This window comes from Pimephales promelas, chromosome 22 (genome assembly GCF_988280905.1).
Source record: "Pimephales promelas chromosome 22, fPimPro1.hap1.1, whole genome shotgun sequence".
NCBI classification, from domain to species: Eukaryota; Metazoa; Chordata; class Actinopteri; order Cypriniformes; family Leuciscidae; genus Pimephales; species Pimephales promelas.
This window is the reverse complement of record NC_142790.1, coordinates 25956642-25978331: the sequence shown is the minus strand read 5'-3', so window position 1 is coordinate 25978331 and position 21690 is coordinate 25956642. Positions and strand designations below refer to the sequence as shown.

Sequence of the window (21690 nt, the reverse complement as noted above, 5' to 3'; positions counted from 1 at the left end):
ACTACAGTTTAGCTAAAGAAGATATTATAAACTATCAATATTCATATATATTGACAGGAATCATTGCAGTTGTGGCTCTCAATAATCCTTATATTTGTTTTTAAAATTTACGGAAAGAAATCTGACCACAAAAGGTTAGTTTTGTATAGTTTGTATTTTTGAATGTACCTACGTGTTGTGTGTGTGTTTGCATTTTATGTATGCAAATGGTTATAAAACTAGAGTTTGTTTCGTGGCCTATGGATACATTGATGATGCCGTTTTCATGGGGCATTTCATTTATATTGTTTTCACATAAGTTCTTAATAATGTAAACACTGCTGGCAACCAGTCAAGGCATCATGTGATCTTTAACCTAAACAAGAAACCAGAATTCAAGTCCTCAATCCTAGTGTTAAGATGTCATGTGATCAGTCTTCACATGTAGGCCCTACTTCCGCCATTTAGTGTACTTTAATGTTGTTTTGAGCTGATTAAAAACAAGACACTCTGAAATGCTTGAATAATGTTCGGCATAGTTTGGAGGAATATAAACTGCTCTCACACACTGCTGTTTGGCAGTGATTGTCTAGTTTTTGTAAGTCAGTCTATTAAATGTCTGTCTGTGAGATCAATAGTGTACTTGTGTGGCCTCAGGAGGATCAATATCGACACCACTAGTGCAACTGGAGCATCCAGACCGAATTATGATTAGTAACCCTGCAGCAAAGCATTGAGTAATGGTGCATCTGCAATTACATATAAGTTAAAGGTTATTAAAAACCAACCACATTTCATGAGGATTTTACTGTCTATTACTGTGTGCTTTGTTTGTATTTAAATCCTTTAATGGACCCTGTATATTATAACTCGACAAACTGCATTTAAACAGTGCTGTCATTAAACAACATAAAATAGCATAATAGGTCACAGTGTTAGTGTATAGATTATGTTTAGTGCATCTGTGGAAAAAATCCATTAATCTGTTGGCTATTTATTTATCTGTCTAAAACAAAAAAGCTTTAAAAAAAAAACCATTTCATTACTTTCGGTACTTAAACGAAATAAAATAAACATTAGCAGAAATAAAATAAAGTAACTTAAACATATTTCATTTCAAGCAACATTGCTCATTGCTCAAAATCAATAAAAAAAAATACTAAAGCACAACAAGATATAGCCTAACTAAATTTGAGCTCAAATTAAAATGAAAACAGGAAAAATATTAAAATAAAATATTAAAAATCATAATAGGCTAGGGGATGATACTAAGAAATTGAAAATTAAACTATAAATTAATATTAGCCAGTCCACCACAAACCACTGATTGAGACATATAATTGGCAAATGAAAATGAACTGAACTGCATACTACTAATGACCCAACTGTAGTCTTCCAGGTTTTCAGGGGTCCTGCATTTCCTCTGGGAATTGGGGGAGGTGGTTCAGGAGTCACGTGACTGCAACCCATCCGTGCCGACCCTTTGTTGTTGGGATTTTGGGCAAGGAGACTCGCGATATTGCCCCGAAACGCAAGGATTGAAGAGAGAACTAAAAAGCGAACGCTTTCTAAAGGACGGAAACAGGCGATACGCGTCGGCTTTTCTCACACCTAGCGAAACAGACGCGCGAGAGATGCACACAAAGACGGAACGAGAGGCATCCGCGAGCTGTTATTGAGACGCGCACGAGCTCATGCAACAAACACACAACAGCGAATCCGTGCAAATGTGCTTGTGATCGAAATGCAAGGCTGTTTTTAACCGGAGTGATGCTCACAAGGCTCACTCGGCCTTTCTGGGACACTAACACGTTTTAAAAGGGAAACATTGGAATATTTTCCGCAGCATCCACAGATTGCTCCTCTTTTGTTCCCCCTGCACCTTTATTTAACAGGTCAAAGAGGAGACACAGATACATCATGTCGGTGGGCAGCGGGCTGATAAGGTGGACCGGACCAGAACTGTCTGTGTTCTGCCTGCTGACCATCATCATCAGCCCAGCGCTGGGATCCGTCCAGTCATCCCACCCGCAGAACACTGACTGTGTGTCCGGCAAAGGAAAAGGCTGTTTAGGTAAGCATTCACTGTTTAATAGGTTGCATGGAAATAAAAGCATGCTCACTTTGAATCTTTGTTGCAGATATTGCACATTTGCTATGTGCATCTTGAAGATGGAGATTCAAGCGTGGCCTCTGGAGGCTTACGAGATGCAGGCAGTGTAGGGATGCTAAAATGAAACTACCGAGGTGTTCCTGTCAAATAAATTGATGCATGGGGCTATTTTGATTTGTGTGCATATATTAACAACTCTTTGAATGGGTTTGCACTTTGCTGGGGCTGAAGGCAGGCATCCATCTTTTGATGCACCAGATCAGGTGAGACAATATAAAGGAAAGCGTGAACCCCACCCTATAACATCAGTCTCATCAGGGGTCTGTGGTGACCACAAATAATGTTAAACTAGAAAAACTGGTTTTAATAAATGAGATTATGCTTGTTTTTTTATAGCTATAGCCTATGTGTATGGATATTTCTCTATGGGCAATGGTAAGCCAATTGTAATGTTTTAAGCCACATGTTAATCCATGCGGCTTGGGAAGGCACGGTGAGCCCTGCTGTTTGTACCGTCCCGTATGGTGACCGATGGGGGGCTTTCAGGCACAAGGCCTGTTTGCATGGTTGTGATCTTATTTATTGTCTTGTATGTCCTACCAGACCTTAAGAAGCATGTGTTCATTGTTTTTGGATTGGATAATTGATGTTTCCAACCATATCCAAGTGAAGACTTGTCATGATAGCTGAATTGCACCGTTTAGTGACTTTAGGTTGAAGGTTAATTTATACACTTGTTTGTTAGTATAGGTATGGATCAGGTATGGATATAATTGGTTATTAATGCACATATTTAGGCTTTGTTGACCTTTTTTTTTTTTTTTTTTTTACAAATTGTTTACTCTGCTAGTAGTATGCTTTCACCTGATGGCATTTACGCACAAAATATCACAATAAGTAGCTGTTTAAAATGTAACCTTTTAACATAATGCTCATCTTTGTCTTTTGGGGCATTATATATAATGTAAACTCTCCAGATGGGATTTTTTTTGTCCTGGCTGTCTTTCTTTTTAAAATCCTGACACCCTTTTTGTCACCTAGAATTAATAGAAGGAAAAGCAGCTGACAATAGCGGCCATTGTGCGCCAGTGTTTTCAGATTCAAAGCTCCAGGCACCAGTGGTTTAATCAGTGGCCGTCCTGCATAAGCGCCGGGCTGGTTTTGTAAAAGGCAGGAACACAATGGAGCGAGTCTCAGGGGCATCAGAATTGCCCTCAGCAGTTGGATAGTACTGACCACAACCAGAAAAAAAGCCCCCTTTATTGATGCCCCTCTCCTTAGTGTCACTAATTCACTAGACATCCTATTTTTTGACCGCTGCATTAATGGTGAATCTTTTATTAAAGGGCAAGTTGGTAATTTTGAAAACCTCAAAAGCTACATTAAATTGCCATATTAAAACCCCAGCTTTGATTTCAGTATTGATAATGTTACTGGAATTTGATCCTGGATCTCAGTAAATCAATATTTGTGCTTGCATCTCTGCTCTTATTTCTTGTTTTTACTCCATTTTTACCCTCAAATGAAAGGGTTTACCTGATTTAGAGCAGTGGTTTTCAACTGGTTTTGGATTTTTACATTCTCCAAATGAAGAATATAATTTTCTGTGAAAATATTAACTATATGATCATCTGCGTAAGCCCCAAAAAATGTTACACTATTGACCTGACATGAGGGGAATAGGAAAACGTGCAAATATGTTAACAGCAGAAGTGTAATTAACTGGACTAATGCACCAAATTACTGCATAGTTTAATTGACATGAGAAGTGTTTTCTCATCACTTTCAAATTTTATAAGGCAATTTATTTTGGTATCCAATCCAGGTATGATTATATTATCAGTTGCTTTTTGTTATTCACATTTATCATTGTTTTTTCTGGTCAAGAACCTTTCAGATCGTAACAGACCTATGTCCCACCACTTCATGCTTAGAGCGCCATAGTTTAGGGGCCTTTACACGGCACAGTTTTCAACTTTAATGGATCTTTTTATTCGTTTTGGCTGTCCATCATCGCCAACTAGTGGCCTGTCAGCCGAATACAGCGTTTTTAATCGTTTTTCGCGGATACGTTTGAACGGGATCATTAAAACACACGTAAAACACAAAACAGAAACTATTCCGTATATATAAATATAATATTTGTGTCGATGTACATGCACACACACCATTGTAATTCTGAGACCCAAAATGAAAACACAATCTCTGACCTCAACATGAGAACTGAAATGTTAGTTGTTCACATTAAGGCTGATCTAATCTCTATCCAATCTATTGTTCTTTGAATAAGCCATTTGAATTTTAGATAATGTCATTAGATAATGTGTTTTAAATGGCATTTACTGTTAAGTACATCCTGTGCACTTATCAATCAGAGCTCCATCTTTGCCTGATCTGGACCGTCATGCTGGCTCATAGCTCTGAAGCTGCATAGAATTATTTCTTTAAGTAGTCTTCTATCCATTTCCTGACCGCTCTTGAAACGCGCTTTGCTCGCACATCTGAGAAGAACATCAATTGACATGCAACCAGCGTTTTGTATTCAAGGATGCCGAGGTTCTAAAGCAAGGCTGGATATGAAAACCCAACTCTTATAGTCATCAGTCAATTTAATGGTTTTCCATTGAACAGACAAACGGCCTCTAAATCACTCCAGTGTGAGGGAGATGCTTTATGCACATAGCTTCCCCATAGCCCATAGGTCTGAAATCAATGGAGTCCACCGTGACGGGGCGAGGGGTCGACCGAAGGGAAGCGGTATTGCAAAGCTTTGCATAATGCATGTGTGTGGATGCAGCGGGCGCTTGCGAACCAATTTAAGGCAATATGCTCACCCTGGATGCTGTCACGCTCTTTAAGCCCATCCTGAGTGGCTTCTGCTTTAGATGCCGGAATATTGTGATGCTTGGTAGAATTTAAGCAGAACATTTTTATTTTAGCGGTTAAACGTAATATTCTTATATTCATGAGTTCACACTTGCATACAATAAGAATGGATAAGATCTAATGTGTATTTGGTGAGGGCTCCGAACTCGAACCCAGAGTACTCCCCCTGTGTAAGTGTTTAGGACTGGAAGTGTGGAGAAGTGATGCTGCTAAACTATTGATGAAATGAGGTGAGATTGCTGAATCTATATACACCTTTTGTCATTGATTGCTGAGTGCACTCCACTTGTGTAAATTAACTGAACATGCTCCTCCCGAACTTTGTTAATAAAACATCATTTGTTTAGCTGGTTTAAAGGCGAAATGTGGCATTTCAATTAGTCGCAGAAATAATTGTGTTCAATCAGGTTTCCCAAACACTCCCCTTCTGCAAGTTGGTCAGACAAACGGATAGCCCCGCCTTCAAGCTCACCATTGGTTGAGCCAGTGTTGCTATGTGGGGTTGGTTGAAATGCTTTAACAAATGTTTTAAAAATGTTAACTAATTGGTTTGTCTTTATTTGGCTGGAATTGGGATTAGAAAGTCATTGGCTGCTTCTGTTTTAGATACTGAATAATGTGCTGTGTTTATTAGAATTTAAGCCGGAAATTTGTATTTATACCAGATGCATTTTTTTTTAATTGTTTAGCTGGTTTAAATGCAAAATGTGGAATTTCTGCATCACTTGAGTCACAGAAATAATTGTGTTCAATCAGGTTCCCAAACACTCCCCTTCTGCAATTTGGTCAGACAAACGGATAGCCCCGCCTTCAAGCTCACCATTGGTTGAGCCAGTGTTGCTATGTGGGGTTGGTCGGAATGCTTTAACAAATGTTTTAAAAATGTTAACTAATGGGCTTTATGCCCAGCTGCACTACTTCCTGAACTTAAGCCAGCTCCTTGTTTCCTGTCTGCCATTATTGGCCAAATTGATTAATTCAGGTGTGTCTGATTATTGTTGCCATGACTACTGAGGTCAGGTACACCTGAATTAATCAATTTGGCCAATAATGGCAGACAGGAAACAAGGAGCTGGCTGAAGTTCAGGAAGTAGTGCAGCTGGGCATAAAGCCCATTGGTTTGTGTTTATTTGGCTGGAATTGGGATTAGAAAGTCATTGGTTGCTTCTGTTTTAGAAACTGAATATTCTGCTATGTTTATTCGAATTCGTAGTTAATACACATAATTTTTTTTTTCTATTGTTCAGCTGGTTTAAAAGTTTAATGTGTCATTTCGGCACCACTGGAGTCACAGAAAGAAAGATTGTGTTCAATCAGGTTCCCCAAACACTGGCATTCGAACTCTGCCATTGGTCAGACATACAGATAGCCCCGCCTTCAAACCCACACCATTGGTTGAGCCAGTGTTGCTATGTGGGTCTGGTCCGAATGCTTTAACAAATGTTTTAAAATTGTGAACTAATGATTTGTCTTTGTATATTAAACTGAGATTGGGATTAGAAATTCCTTGTTTTAGATACTGAAATATTGTGCTATGCTTAGTAGAACATCAACTGACAGATACCCCGCCTTCAAAATCACACCATTGCTTGAGCTAGTGTTGCTATTTGGGGATTGTAGGATGTCAGCTAAGATCAGCTACTGAGATTTGTCTTTGTATATTAAACTGGGATGGAAAAGAACATTTTAAAAACATGAGCTCATCAAACATATTTTCGGTACTTCGCTGTGTATTTAGTGTTTTCCGTCATTCCATCAAGGTGTGTTTTGGTCCTGAAATGTTTAACTCTGATGTCACGCTTGTGGATTCTGTCAGTTCCACACTGGCGTATAATTAAGAAGCAATTATTTTAAGGAAGCCCGTCACAGATGGTGCCTTCAAAGAGGCCCAGCCCACATAAACCACAATTACTCCCACCCAAAGACATGCCAAATTGACCATGCTGGTAGTCCTTTGTTTCCTTCTTCGTCTGTAGTTACACCATCACTTTGATGGTTACACTCAAGACTAAATCTACTTCAGAAGATCTCAATGAAGAACTGGTTCCTCTAAATATGCTAGTTTGGTAGTCTTTACCGCAATACTATAACTTGTTGGTTGCAGTGATATTTTAAAGATCTTTCCCTGTAGGTAATTGACTGCAAAATTGAGTTTATCAAACTAAATGAATGTTCAGATCAAAGCCGCGGTGGTTTCTAACCACTAGACCGCACGAATGTTGCACTCCTTAACAGTAACGGCTGATGGCTTCATCATACCTTTGATTCTTTGATCTCACAGCCTTAGACAAGAGATCTGTATCACGGCTTGTTTGATCTCAAAGAACTCAAACTAATTATAACAGTACAGTTCGACTGCAGTGGATTCTGGTTGTACTAGTCATTAACAGCAAGAAGCTCTAGTTATCCACTCTCTTTTTAGGATGTTTGCCTCAACTCTCAAGCAATGCATTCTTAGTCATGATATATATTTGACTTCTTTGAAGTACTTGAAGTGTCTCTATCCTTTAGCTATACCCATCACCCACCTATTTCTTCATTGCATGTCCCTTTCTCCCCTTCTTAATACATGTATTGTCTTTTTGTGCGTGTGTGTGTGGCCCTAATATGCCGGAGGCAAAGAGACACTACAGAATGGAGAAAACCCGTATAATGCTCTCGACCCTCACAGCAGTTTACAGTTTTACAATTAAAGCACAGCCCGGAGCACACACACTCCGAGAGATAGGGTTACTTTATTCTTCTTAAAGCAAGTTTAAGCCGAACTTGAGTATCTAGTTATAATCGTGTGTCAGTAAGAAGAAACTGTTGATAATGTGTAGTTTTGTGAATCATTTTTCTTTTTTGTTACAGTAGTGTGTATATAAACCCTATGATTCTATGTTGATCTTCCCTATTGTGTACATGCTGTGCTCTTATGCTGGGTGTGTTTTCACTCTGCTGGACTCACAGCTGAAAGGACACACTTGAATTTCCATACTGGTATATGCTGGTTTATGTTGCTGGTCATTAAAGGTGCATTTGCATAGCATGGCTAGAGCAGCAAAGCTCCCTTCAGACTGCAGGTAAATGTGGCCCAAATCCAATTTCTCTGCTCATATGTGACTCAGATAGGTTTTTGTCTTGACAATGTGAACGGCACAAACCACATGGGATCCGATCTTTTCAATTCTGATTTGGGCCACATCCATATGTGGTCTTAAATCAGATACAGGGCGGATTTTTTGCAATGCGACCCCAGTTTAAACAGTCATATCGGAATTCATGCAACTTTTATGTCACTAAATCAACATTCGTCACAATTCTGCGTATATTTTACATTCCTGAAGTTATCAAGACAGTTGCTAAAGGTAGTCAGTGAAGGACAATGATGTGGCAGAACTAAAAGTATTACAGTGACCGCTCTATACAAGCAAAACACGAGGGCTCATATCATAAGTGTTTAAAAACTCTGCTCTCGTCTTTGTTTTTCTATTTTACCTGCGCATACATTTGCTGGCTTCGGCGGTAGATCACGATATAAATAAACATCGCCCTCCGTGTTTACTTCCGCATGATCGCGTGCTACATTACAATTAAGGACGATGCTCTGTTCACACTGCAATCGGATCTGAGCAATAAATCGGAAATGTTTATGTAGCCTTGGACTCATATTTACATGTTGGTTTTAATTAAATTTTTTTTGTCAACAGGTTCCACATAACTCGGTTACGTTAAACAAACATAATTTGCTCATGTAACTTCAACATCATGGAATTAAGTAATTTTAAGCGACCCAATTTAAGTAGTCTCAACGTGAATTTTTAAAGGCTTCCTGACATGATTCAGGTATTTTTTATATTCATTCATCCATTAATATTTCATGTATTTTAGTGACACGTAATTAAATTGATAGACTAGAGCTAGCTATATGCTAGCAGTAGCACATATTAGCATCTTTAAATGCTAAGATTTACATGTTAATTCAACCAAAGCAGTAGGAAAGAATGAAATCAGTCGACAGCTAAACAAAATGCTCCACTCTTCTCCACAATGAAATGTTTTGAACTTCTACTAGGATAGGATTCAGTTAAATATTCCTCCTTTAGATGAGAAAGAGGGTCTAAAGTTAAGATTTAACGTCACAGCTTCCTCCTTTTTAATAAGGGACACTTTGCAGGGTCTATTGACCCATTGAGGAGATGAGTATCGACTGGTCTTGAGCGGATGAGCTGTTCGGCTTCAGGCAATGGACTGATGTCCGTATCTTTCAAATGGCATTGATTCCTGTGGCTGCTCTGATTATCTTTGCGCAGTGTGAGATCTGGGTCTCCCCTCTGCCCCACACACACTATGCATTGTATTTGTTTAGGGATGTACACTTGGAACTGGGTCAGTTCAGACGAGGGACGTTTAAGGAATGTCCCATTAAGGAACTAGCTGAATGAGGTTTGTTGTGAAGGTTAGGCCTTATCAGTTGGTGTATTTGTCATTTGTGCATCTCAGCGACTTTTGTATTGGTGAAATAGACTAGCATTAATAGTGAATAGTAAATTGCAAAGTGTAGTGCATTTTGGCAAACCGAACTAAAACACAGCAGATTATTATAGCATTTTTCATAACAACCTTATATATGAACTTAAAGTGGGAAAAAATGGAACATATGATTAGGGAAAATCTGTCGGCATTGACAAATTGTTTACCTGACTTTTTCAAATGTATTTGTGTATTGCTTTGTAATTTGTTTATTTGTTCATATTTTTTACTGTTTGGTTGTTTTTAATAAAGTTTAAAATTGACATTAATTAATCAAAAAAAAAAAATTTCAAATGATACCCAACTCTAGTTATTAGGCTACACTTTGCCATAAGTTACCCTTAAGTTAAAGTTAGTTAATACATTACTTAATATTAACTAACAACAAGCAAAACATTTGTTACATTAAATATTAATCTTTCTTGATGTTAGTTAATAAAAATATGACTGGTCTTTGTTAGTTCATGTTGTCTCAGGTCCATTAAATATTACAGTTACAACTTTTGATGTTGTCATTAACTAAGATAAATAAATGCTTTTTAAATATGTTTCATTGTTAGTTCATGTAATGTAATGTTAACAAATGGAACATAATTGTAAAGTGTTACCAAGATATCCTTAGATTCATCAACATTTTTAATTTATTTTACAGACAATTACTATTCTAAAGCCATGTTATTATGGTATATGGTATTATGGTACCATGTTTTGTGGACGCATTCAATGGAAATGTTGTAATAAGGTGTTTGTTTGTATGTTTTACAAAGTATCAAGGTGTTTTTTTGGACATGAATGATAAAAGCATGGCAATCTTTGCACAATGGAGTATTGTGTAAATACGATAAATACATAATTCAGTCATGAAAGTCTCGAGATTTGATTTGTTTATTTTTTTCTGGTAAATTTACAATGAAATAACCAAAAAAAAAAGCTTCATCTTGAAGCCAACCACTTTGGCCAATCGATCTGTTCTATCTACGTAACCTAGTTATTTCAGCCCGCTCTCATCCCGAGGCGCCATATACTGACACTTTTGACATTTCGTCTACATCCAACGCACATGGCACCCTTTAGCGTCAATATGAGACACAGGTATGGGCCTTCTTCAGAACTAAACCTACCCATGACCGAAGCATGTTATATTGACGCTAAAAGGTGCCATGTGCTTTGGATTGAGACAAAATGTCAAAAGCGTCACTATATGGCGCCATAGGATGAGAATGTGTTAGTTATTTCTGTCCCGAACCCGCTCAGCTTAGTGTAGCGCTCCATGGGATTTTCCCTATCCCTTCTCCCTCCCCAGCACCACCTGCCTAGATCTCCTAGGGCTTTCTCTCTACTTTCCTTGCGTGTGCATGTTTCGGCAGTAGCCTTCACTCAATAGTCAGCATGAGTAGCAGATCTAGTCTGCCAAGATCATTCCTTACCATGGCATATATTAAAGTATTATCATATTTCTTGCGAAACTTTCATTACTATGATCACTTTTACGTTTATTACTGTAAAGGCGTTACTGTACTCAAGCTGTGAAATCCAGGTCACTTTGACAGTGAATTTATTAGCACTCGCTCTGTTCCCACAGGTGCCAGACCAACACATCATTTATCACAACACTTTAACACTTCCACAGATTAACCTCTCGTCTGATTTAAACAGGCTTATTAATTAACTTCTCAAGCTGCTCCTCCAAACTTCACTTGTCTAAAGTCTGTGCGTTGGTTTTATCTGGAAAACTTCCTCTCTCTCCAAAACCACTTGGCTGGGTTTCTGTGGCTGCAGCATTAGTGCCATTTTCCAAATGCATGCGCGGCTCGGCCGCATGCCAGCAAGCGTGTGTAGTGGCTTTAAGTGTGTGCTCCTCGTTAACGGGCTGTCTTACGCCTCGTCTCATCTGCCTGAATTTACACAAGGGCTACGGCTGCCCAGTGCCCTTCATTTGCATGGCCAACGACCTGCTTTGGGATGCTTTGCTCTTAATTTAAATGAAATCTTCAGTCATATGTGGGATTATCATTATGGGCAATCTAGCTTGCTTTGAAGAGCTTTGTTTTTATAGAGCTGTTTTAAAACTAAGAATGAAGTAAAATGAAAAGATTCTGAACATCCATTCGAAGTCTAATATTTGCAACTCCTAATACAAACTGGGTGTCACATCTATAACTATAACCATTTTTTTCAAAAAACTGAATATATTTTGATATAGTGTTAAGGTAGGTGCTTCGGTTGTCCAGGTTTAGTGATAATATTTTGTTCCAAACCGGAATGACTTTCTTTTTTCTGTGGAGCTCAAAAGTAGACATTTTTGAAGTTTGTGGCTAAATAATGAAATTCAATGTTGTCCAAAACAACCCTGGAGCTTATTGACTTTCATTGTGTAGACTAACACTGTCTGAGGCATTCTTCAAAAAAATATATCCTTTTATGTTCCACAGAAGAAAGAAACTCACACGGTTTCTTTATCCCGGTCTCAAAGGTTTTGTCTTTCCCAGCTGTGTGTCAGATGGAGGATCGGGCCTTTCCTAATTTCTGTTAATAGGCTTCATACTTGCAGCTAGTGGTCTCAAATATGAATGACAGTTGACAGCTGTTGGACACATGCTTTTTACAGCTGCTTTCTTCCTGCAGTCTGATTTCAGATCAGTATGTTTCACAGCTTTTATAATGGGTGGATGAAGCTGATCCTGGGCGAGAACTATAAATTAACTTCCTGGTCCCATTATGGAAGGTTTATGGTATGTGGAGGAACATTCATATAGACCCTCATTAACATGGTATAACCACATTCAGACTCATTAAACAGACATTTGTTAGCCATCTGAGTTCTATGGAAGCTTGTTTCCGCCATGGAATAAAAAATGAAAATCTGACTTTTTTTTTAAGTTTATTTCCCATATAGGGCTGTCAAACGATTAATCGCGATTAATAATCGTGAAAATAAAAGTTTTTGTTTATGTAATATATGTGGGTGCACTGTGTATAATTATTTTATAAATATAAATACACACACATTTAAGAAATATTTTCATGTATATACTGTACATTGATTTATATATATGTAATTTATATTTAAATATTTTATTTATAAATAATATTTTTTTCATAAATATACATGCATCTGTGTGTATTTATATACTGTATATATATATATATATACACACAAAATAATTATACACAATACACCCACATATATTATGTAAACACAAACCTTTATTTTGGATGCGATTAATCATAATTAATGGTTTGACAGCCCTAATCCCATAATTTGGACTTTATAACTCTCAATTTGGAGAACAATTTCAGAATTGTGACTTATAAACTCGCAATTGCAAGACATAAAGTCAGAATTGTGAGATATAAACTCGCAATAAAAAAGGTTTGCTACTTTTTAACTCGCAATCCAGACTTTTTTGCTTAAAGTCTAGTGTATATCGCTCAATTCCGTCTAGCAATTTCAACTTTATATTTCCCACTTATAAACACGTTTGCGAGAATAAAATGCAGAATTGTGAGAGAAAATGTTGCCATTGCCTTTTTATTTTTTATTCTGTGGTGAAAACAGTCCAGTCCTGACTAGGCGAGATAAAACATAATCAAAGAAAAGTAAAATATGTTTATCTTTTCTTTTTCTTTCTTTAAGTATAAGACAGAATAGGTTAGTGGTACACTTTTTGTTTAGCATTAAAATTCCTTCCTGAACTGCATTTAATGTGACAATCACGCATTGTCGCTGAATGTAAAAGTGCAGCTTTTTGCTCTATGAGAAGGTTGACAAGAAACAAGCCTGTCTACTAGTAAAATGTTTTTATCCCTTGCAAAAACAGGTTTGTCAGCGTGTGGTGTTTAATCAGCGTTTGTTGTGTCTCTTCAGATTTGTCTGAGAAGAAGAGCGACCTGCGTGTATGCGACGCCACTACATGTCGTTACAACGGGATCTGCCAAAACAATGGCGCTGACATCAAATGCGTATGCCAGTTTCAGGTGCGGTTTTTAACTTCTTTTATTTTTTACTTTGTTTTTTGTTATTATGAAAACGTTCCGATTCTAAATTGTGATTGGAATAATCGCATATGAAGCCTTTGCTCAGAAACCATATCTAAAATTTTGTCGTTTGCAGATTTAAACGGGACATATCATGCTAAATCCACTTTTTTAGCCCTTAAATGCATTTTGTTTTATATTTGGAGTGTTTATAAGTACAGAAAAGATGTTTAAGAAGAAATTATTCTCTTCAGGTGCTTCGTTTATATCTTTATATTCTGTTTTGGTCACATTTTGCAATCTGTTCAGATTTTTCTGTTCTCTATGACATTTTTTGAACAATTACGTCACAGTATTTGCAGCGGAACTGACAAATAAGGACATTGACTACCAGCCCAACACTTTGGAAACCAAACCAAATCTTTATAAAAGTATAAAATGTATCAAAACGTGAAGTTTGGTGTAGAGCCAGACCGGTATATTGGCAGACCGATATTAGGCATTTTCCAAACTATCGGTATCGGCAGTTATAATGGCCGATAAATTAATATTTCAAAAATAAAATAAAAACAGACGAAACACACGCTTGAAGCATATCATGAGTGTTGGAGTTCTATAGTTTGTCCACCAGAGGCCACTCTACACCGTTTCTGTTGGCAACACTCGTTGAGTTAGTCACTAGACATACATTGCTTGAATAACAAATAAAAGAACATCTACATCAGTTCTCTTAACTCAATATAAGCATGACAAAATTTGTGACTATCAGTTTGTGACGGTCCAGTTTAAAAAAATAAAATAAAAATAAATAAAATATCGGCCGATATATCGGAATACCGGATTTTAAAACCCAAAAATATTTGTATCTGTATCGGCCTTCAAAATCCTTTATCGGTCGGGCTCTACTTTGGTGTAAAACTCTCAGGTGTGAAAACGCCCTATATCTCTCTATCATTATAGTTATTGTCCTTGCTGTGAACAGGTCTTTAGAGATAAATTGAAATATATATTTTTTTACTTTTATGATTATAGTCATCGCTCTCCTATTATGGACTTATTGCTGGTTTAATGGCTTCTGTTCCTCTGAGAAAAATCGTTGAACATTTGAGAATTTTTTATGTGATTGTTCTTCAAATTAAAAGGCTGAATCGATGGTTTAACATTTACCTGCATTCCTGTCCCCCTCATTGATCATTGAGCCATCTAAAGCATATTAATGAGAAAAATCCCGTCAGAAGTGGCTCAACTCAACTCAATACTGCATCCGGCTCTTGTTGTATCTGAGAAGCCTCTCTTGTGTGGTGTTTTTGCCGCAGTGCTCTAAGAGCTACGTCCCCGTGTGCGGTACAAACGGAGACACCTATCAGAACGAGTGCTATCTGAAACAAGCAGCCTGTACCCAGCAGAGACCCATCTCTCTGGCCTCTGAGGGCCCCTGCTATCCTGGTGAGTCTATACTGTCTCCTCCACTTCCTGAAAGGAAACCTGACATCTTCTGCCTTAGTTCACATTACACTGACTGCTCATTTTAGTCCAGCACAAGTCACAAGCTTTTTGCTTTGTTTTTTTGAGATGCTGCAACAATTGGTGTTGATCTGTGAGGGGATTATATAGCTATATAGTGTATATATATATATATATATATACTGTATACATGTTTCATTTGCATGTCAATTCGATTTTTTTTCAATAGAGGAGAATTTGGGATGTCAGCAACCTTTGCCATTTCCATGCATCCTTTTATGTCAAATATTTAAGTTTTAATGCAAATTCTCAATCCGATTGAGAATTGATTACCTCTTACCCATAAAATTGAATAATAATAATAAAACAGAAACTCATAGAGGGGCTTTTTTTTGGTCCTAACGTTATGAATTTCAGGACTATTTCTATGGAAGCTTGTTTCCATCACTGAAAAAACTGACTTTTTTCTCACAATTTGCAGATATAAACTCGCAATTCAGAGAGAAAAGTTAGAATTGCAAGATATAAACTTGTAATTGTGAGAAAAAAGTCTTTACTGTCACTTTTGATCAATTTAATGTGTCCTTTCTGAACAAAAACATACTGACCCCAAACTATTAAATGTATACCTGTGAGTTGTTTCCAATAAGACCAATTTTGAAATGATCTTTTACATTGTTTTATTTCGTGGTGGAAACATGCTACATTTCTGTCATCTTCAATGACATACTAATTTATTCTATACTATTAATTTACAAAATGAAATGTTTATATATTTGATTGTAAATGCAAATATGATTGTGATGCAAATGATCAAGATTTGAAAGTTCATTTGATATGTTTTTATTTTGGAGGACCTCTGACGGGCCACTGGTGTCAAAGTTGCCTTCAAGGGACAATAGATATACAGAAGTCCAAATGAACAGAAATTCTATTTTAGCACCATGTTTATATGAAGAGGCTTATATTACAGACTCTAATGAGCTGTGTGATTTGATACATGACAGCCTTTATTTTTAGCTAAAATTAATCTCATGATTTCTTTTCATCCACAAATTAGATGGCATGGCTCATAATAATTTGATATGCATGTTAATAATGCATTATACAGTACAAGGACCATGATAATATTCTGCGCTTCCCACTGTATGAACTCTTGACTTGGCAAATGTTTTATGATGTATAGTTATAATAAGTTCTCTGTATTTGTTTTTTTTGTTTTGTTCCAGATAGCAGCTCAGGATCTGGAGATGGAGGTTTGTTTTCTTTTCTTAATATTTTTTTATTTTATTTTGACCACAAAAGCAGCCACAGTAATATCAAGAAAATCGAAACCTGGTGATTTCTAGGATTTTGACCTCCAGATTTCAAATGACGGCAGAAACGGGTCCGCACTCGAGAGCTCTGTAGATCAGCCAAAACATGGCATCTGAGGTTATTTTTATCCTCCTCATGCTGAAGTTGTGTGATAAAAGAGTGACCCCGCGCTGTGCTCGGTTTAAAGATGAAGGCTTGTGTGTTCGGGCCGCTCTTGAGCTGTCATTACTGCAAATTACAGACCGCTGCAGGAACGCAACTCTAAGTGCTGTTGAGTGTGTTCTCGCTCAGTGGCCACTTCTGAAATGCATGTTATGCCGCTGAGTATTTTTAATCATTCTTTTACTTTAAAAAGACAATCAGTCTTCTTTAAAGTGTAGATTATAATTACGTGTTCCTCATTTTCAGTTGCCACAAGTTCTCTATTTGAGCTTGTCCCCTACAGACTTTTATGTATGTGAACATTTTTATGTATATTTGAATATTTAAAAAAATCAGTTTTTGATAATAATATATTATATAATCATATTTAATCATATATCATATATAAACCAATAAAATATAATTGTATATAAATATAAAGTAAATATATAATTAGTTTTAATTTCTTCATGTTAAAAAAATTACTTTAGTTGTGCAATTTGTTATTTTCTTTAACAAAAATTTCTATAACTTTTTACAATCATGAAATTTTCATCATGCATAGCATATTACAACAGTTTCCAAATGCGTCTTTCATATTTTCAAGTTTTTTTTTAAAGATTTCAAGTAATCAAAAGTGCTGTTTATCAAAGAGTCAGCCAAATATGATGAAAAAATAATTGAATTAGCTTCGTATATATATATATATATATATATATATATATATTGCTTTCATGTTAATTTTATTTTTTTGTCATTTTGTTAAGTGCTTTTTTTTTCATTTTATTTATTTTTTAATATTGATAATTAGGTTATTTTAGATTAATATATTTGTATTTAAGTAATAGTTTTAGTTTAATTGTAGTGATTCAAATTATTTCAGTTTATTGCCATTTCTAATTTTCATTTACTTTAAGTTTTTCAAGTAATATTTATATTTTATTTCACAGAAATGTTTTTGATAGTTTTAGTTGATGATACTAATTCTGCTGTGAGGGACAAATAGGGGGGGAAACGGTTAAAAAGCAGTTATATCTTTAATAATGTAAAGTTATTTATTTATTTATTTTTATAATTGTAATTTAGTTTGTGTTCTTATTCTTCCAGAATATGAGGGATCAGGAACAGATTCGGGCAAGAAAGTCACAAAATGCAGTAACTGCAAGTACGGCGCAGAATGTGACGAAGACGCCGAGGACGAGGACTCGTACGTGCTGCGTTCATTTCTCTATGATTTCTGCTTATGTTGTCTGGACACTTTTAGCAGAGTAGCCAGGAGTTGCTAATTAAAGAGTCCTGTTCTACTTCATGCCAGCTCTTAAAGTAATTAATGTATGAAGTTTTTTTTTTTTTTCAATATTGGAAACTGCCATTGTGTATAATATAAAAGCATGAAATTGGAAAGAATTCAGCTCTATCAAAGCCGAGGAAATAACATTACTCCCATGAGACACTTGGACATTGCAAAACTTTTTTTGTATCAAACGTTTTTTTTCTGCCTGGTTCGTTTTACTTTTTGCATTTTCATGCCAAGCGCTAATGAACACTGTGGACTAACTCCAGGAGCCACACGAGATCCAGGGAGCCCAGGGAAACATATCCCTGTGTCAGCTCTTAAACCCTAATCAGTGTACAGTTCATGAACCAGCAGGGGGAGACGACAGGACACACAGAAGCGTGTTTCAGTGTGTGAGATTTACAACTGATCAAAAGAGCACACATTTGTTCCCTGTTGAAAATGGTGATGAAAATGGTTTTAATGGTCTTAGTAAATGAAAATAACCCTGAGAAATGACATTCAGTGCTTTATCAAAAGCATTTGTTACTATGTGAAGAGCTTTTTGTTCCAGCAAAATGTTTGTTTATGCCTTTGAATAATTCACAGCACGAATGAGACTCACTGCATTTAAATCGGCCTGTTGTTGCAGCTGTTCGTGTAAAATCGACTGCAGTGGACACAACGAGAATCCAGTGTGCGGCACGGACGGAAACTCCTACCACAACCCCTGCCTGGTGCGAGAGGCGTCCTGTATGAAGCAGGAACAGATCGATGTGAAACATTTAGGGAGATGCCCAGGTCAGATAGTAACAGCACTGCAGCTTATACATTAAGACAAACAGTCTCAGATTACTCACTATTTTATCCATAGTTCCTTTAATTGCTTTATGTGAAGTTTTGAATGCTAGTTTGTCTACCAGAGCCAATCCGTGTTTGTTTTTTCATCACTCGGATAAAGACAAAGCTAAGAAAACTGAAGCTGGACTTCCCTACAAGCCAGAATTTACTGGTCAGTGCATGTCTAATCTTCATCTCTAATTTGACTTTATATTTCATTATGGAGACTGTAAAAAAACATTGTTGGTTCAACTTAAAAAATGAAGTAACCTGGTTGCCTTAAAATTTTAAGTTGATTGAACTGGAAAAAGAGAGTTAATACAATGAAGGAGATTGATTTAATCATCAGAAACTCAAAATAATAAGTTATCTGAACTAAATAAATTATTTAAGTTGATTTGACAAAAGAAAAAATGTTGTGATAACAAATCTTGAATATATATATTTTTTTTAATTCTTTATCCATTTTGTACTGATTGTATAGTGAAATGTGTCTCTATATGACATGCTTGGATGGGTATTATAGTATATTTTTTAAAAAGTGTCTTATGCTCATCAAGGCTGCATTTATTTTGTATTGAGAAATACAGTAACACTATTGAAACATTGTTACCATTTTAAATAACTTTTTTCTGTTTGAAAAATGTCTTAAAATGTTATTTATTCCTGTGATCAAAGCTGAATTTACAGCATCATTACTCCAGTCTTCAGTTTCACATGATCCTTCAGAAATCATTCTAATATGCGGATTTTCTGCATTTCTTATGTTGAAAACAGATTTCTAATCATTATCTATGTTGAAACAGTTGTGCTGCTTCATTTCAGGAGCCTTTTTCAGGATTCTTTGATGAATAGAAAGTTCCCAAGAACAGCATTTATTTATTTTTTGTATCATTTTAATGTTTTTAATGTCACTTTTGATCAAATTAATGTGTCAAAAAGCATACTGACACCAAACCTTTAAATGTTATACCTGTGAGCTGTTCCCAATAAGTAATATAATATCGACCAAAAACGATCAGTCAACATATATGTAGTCAACATATTTTAAGTCAGTTCAGTTTATCAAAATTCCCTTATTAAAAACTCACTTACTGGGCATTTTTGGACTTGTGCTGTCAAATGCATTGTGTTGCCTTTAATCTAGAATCATGGCTGTTTGTAATGTAGCTTTTTAACTGTGCTGTGAAGTAAAATGTCACATACCCTTCATAAATTGCACTGCTCAGCTATACAGTATAGTTCTGTATAACTGAGTTTAAACAAAGCTAAATCTGGGAGTTAAATGTGATACTTTCAGAAATAGAGAGGTAAAAGTAGATCGTTCTATTTTAGACCCAGCTAAAGCCGGTGATGGGAAAGGATACGGCTGGATGCCCGTTCCCTGCACAGATGACTACGCCAACTTCTGCGTCCATGGCCAGTGTGAATTTAATTACGGCATCGCCTCCTGCCGGTGAGCGTCTGGTGTTTGGGTGCACAGAACTGTGTTCATCCTTTCAGGTGTTCATTAAAAAAGACATTTGTTGGAAAACGAGTTTCCGATGGTTTCTTTTATTTCCACAGGTGTGATTCGGGTTACACGGGGACACAGTGTGAGGAGATCGCCGACTTTAACATCCTGTATGTGGTACCCAGTGGCCAGAAACTTCATTATGTGCTTATAGCTGCTATCATTGGAGCCGTGCAGATCGCCATTATTGTGGCAGTGGTCATGTGTATTACCAGGTGAGTGCTGGAAGAAACTAACAAGGGGCTACAATAGCATTTGGTAGAGAAAAATGGAAATTTTCACATCTTCCAAAAGCATGCATTAACGCACTTACTTAATATTGAGAGTTCGATTTACCCCAAATAATGCTCATATCGTAATTAGGGCTATAAGTTAAACGCGTTATTAAAGGCGTTAACGCAAACCCATTTTAACGGCGTTAATTTTTTATCGCGCGATTAACAGTCTTTTTGGCCTAGCTAACTTTGTAGTGTTTTCCACAAGCTTTGGCAACAGGACGCAGCATGCACTGCGCTATGAAATGGGCCGCGCAATGTTTTGAAAGCGCAAGTGGATCTAGCTAGACCGGGAACAAAACAACAGGCAGTATATGCCAATGTTGTTTTCAATAAAAAAAAAAACATTTGCTCAAAGCAAGCTGATCCACTTTTCCACGTTGATAAGAGGATTAAAATGAGAAAAAAGAATGGAACAAAAAGAAATCAAGAAAGTTTAAAAAAGATAAAAATGTGCGATTAATCGTGAGTTAAATATGACATTAATGCGATTAATCGCAATTAAATATTTTAATCGTTTGACAGCATTAATCATAATATAATTTTGTATTTTACAGGAAATGTCCTAAGAATAATCGTGGAAGACGGCAAAAGCAGAACTTTTCATCAAACACCGCTTCGAGGATGATGTAGCTTGTTTTTATTTTATTTTTTTATACTTTTTGTACCAAGTGGATTACAGTTTTAATGTGCTTTTTTGTTTTGTGATTTCTTAACTCTGGACAATAAGGTTATTTTTTTATTTCATTTCATTATTTTCTTGGATGGTGCCTTATTATTTTTTTCTTTTCAGGACATTTTAGGTACTTAATGTCAGTGGCAAACACTGTCAAATGAATGATAAAAGCCAGCTCTTTTTTGTCGAGTTTTTGATTTTTTTTTCCTTTAAGTTGTGGTGCCAGTTTTATTTTTATTTTACGTATTGTTAGATGTAACTCTCGGCACACAAACTGTACCACAAAAACAGACGTCGTCAATTTTCATGGAATGTTCTTCTCTTTACTGAAAATATTAACCGTCTTTAACTGCCCTCTTTGATTTGATTTTTATTTTCTCGAATGGAACATAGCTGAACACCAAATTTAATTGGACATGAACAAGTACGCCGACGAAGTGATGACGTTTACAGTTTCTTTTGAAGGGAATTCCAGAGAATGAAATGCAATGTGTTTGACTAGCTAATCTTATCAATGTTGAAATGTTTGTAGTTTTTATGTTCTAATGTTATCGGTGTTGTTAATGTTGAAATGGACATTATTGACATTAATTTAATTCTATGAACTGCATATCGCATGACCTGTGAAACTGTGTCCAGTGCTGTAGATTTAATAAAATTTAATTCTCAGTCTTACAGATATTTTTATTGCCTGTACACTTACACACAGTGTAAAGT

The 21690-nt window shown here is 36.3% G+C and overlaps 1 protein-coding gene across 1 annotated transcript; it reads left to right on the top strand.

The window, feature by feature from the left end:
• Positions 1 to 1372: 1372 nt before the first annotated feature.
• tmeff1b (transmembrane protein with EGF-like and two follistatin-like domains 1b) lies at positions 1373 to 21645 on the top strand. The gene is made up of 10 exons (XM_039684901.2): positions 1373 to 2053; positions 13362 to 13471; positions 14788 to 14917; positions 16165 to 16191; positions 17501 to 17600; positions 18322 to 18470; positions 18625 to 18681; positions 19845 to 19965; positions 20076 to 20237; positions 20855 to 21645. The coding sequence occupies exons 1-10, from the start codon at positions 1900 to 1902 to the stop codon at positions 20928 to 20930; spliced, it is 1086 nt and encodes a 361-aa protein (XP_039540835.2). The 5' UTR covers positions 1373 to 1899; the 3' UTR covers positions 20931 to 21645.
• Positions 21646 to 21690: the final 45 nt, after the last annotated feature.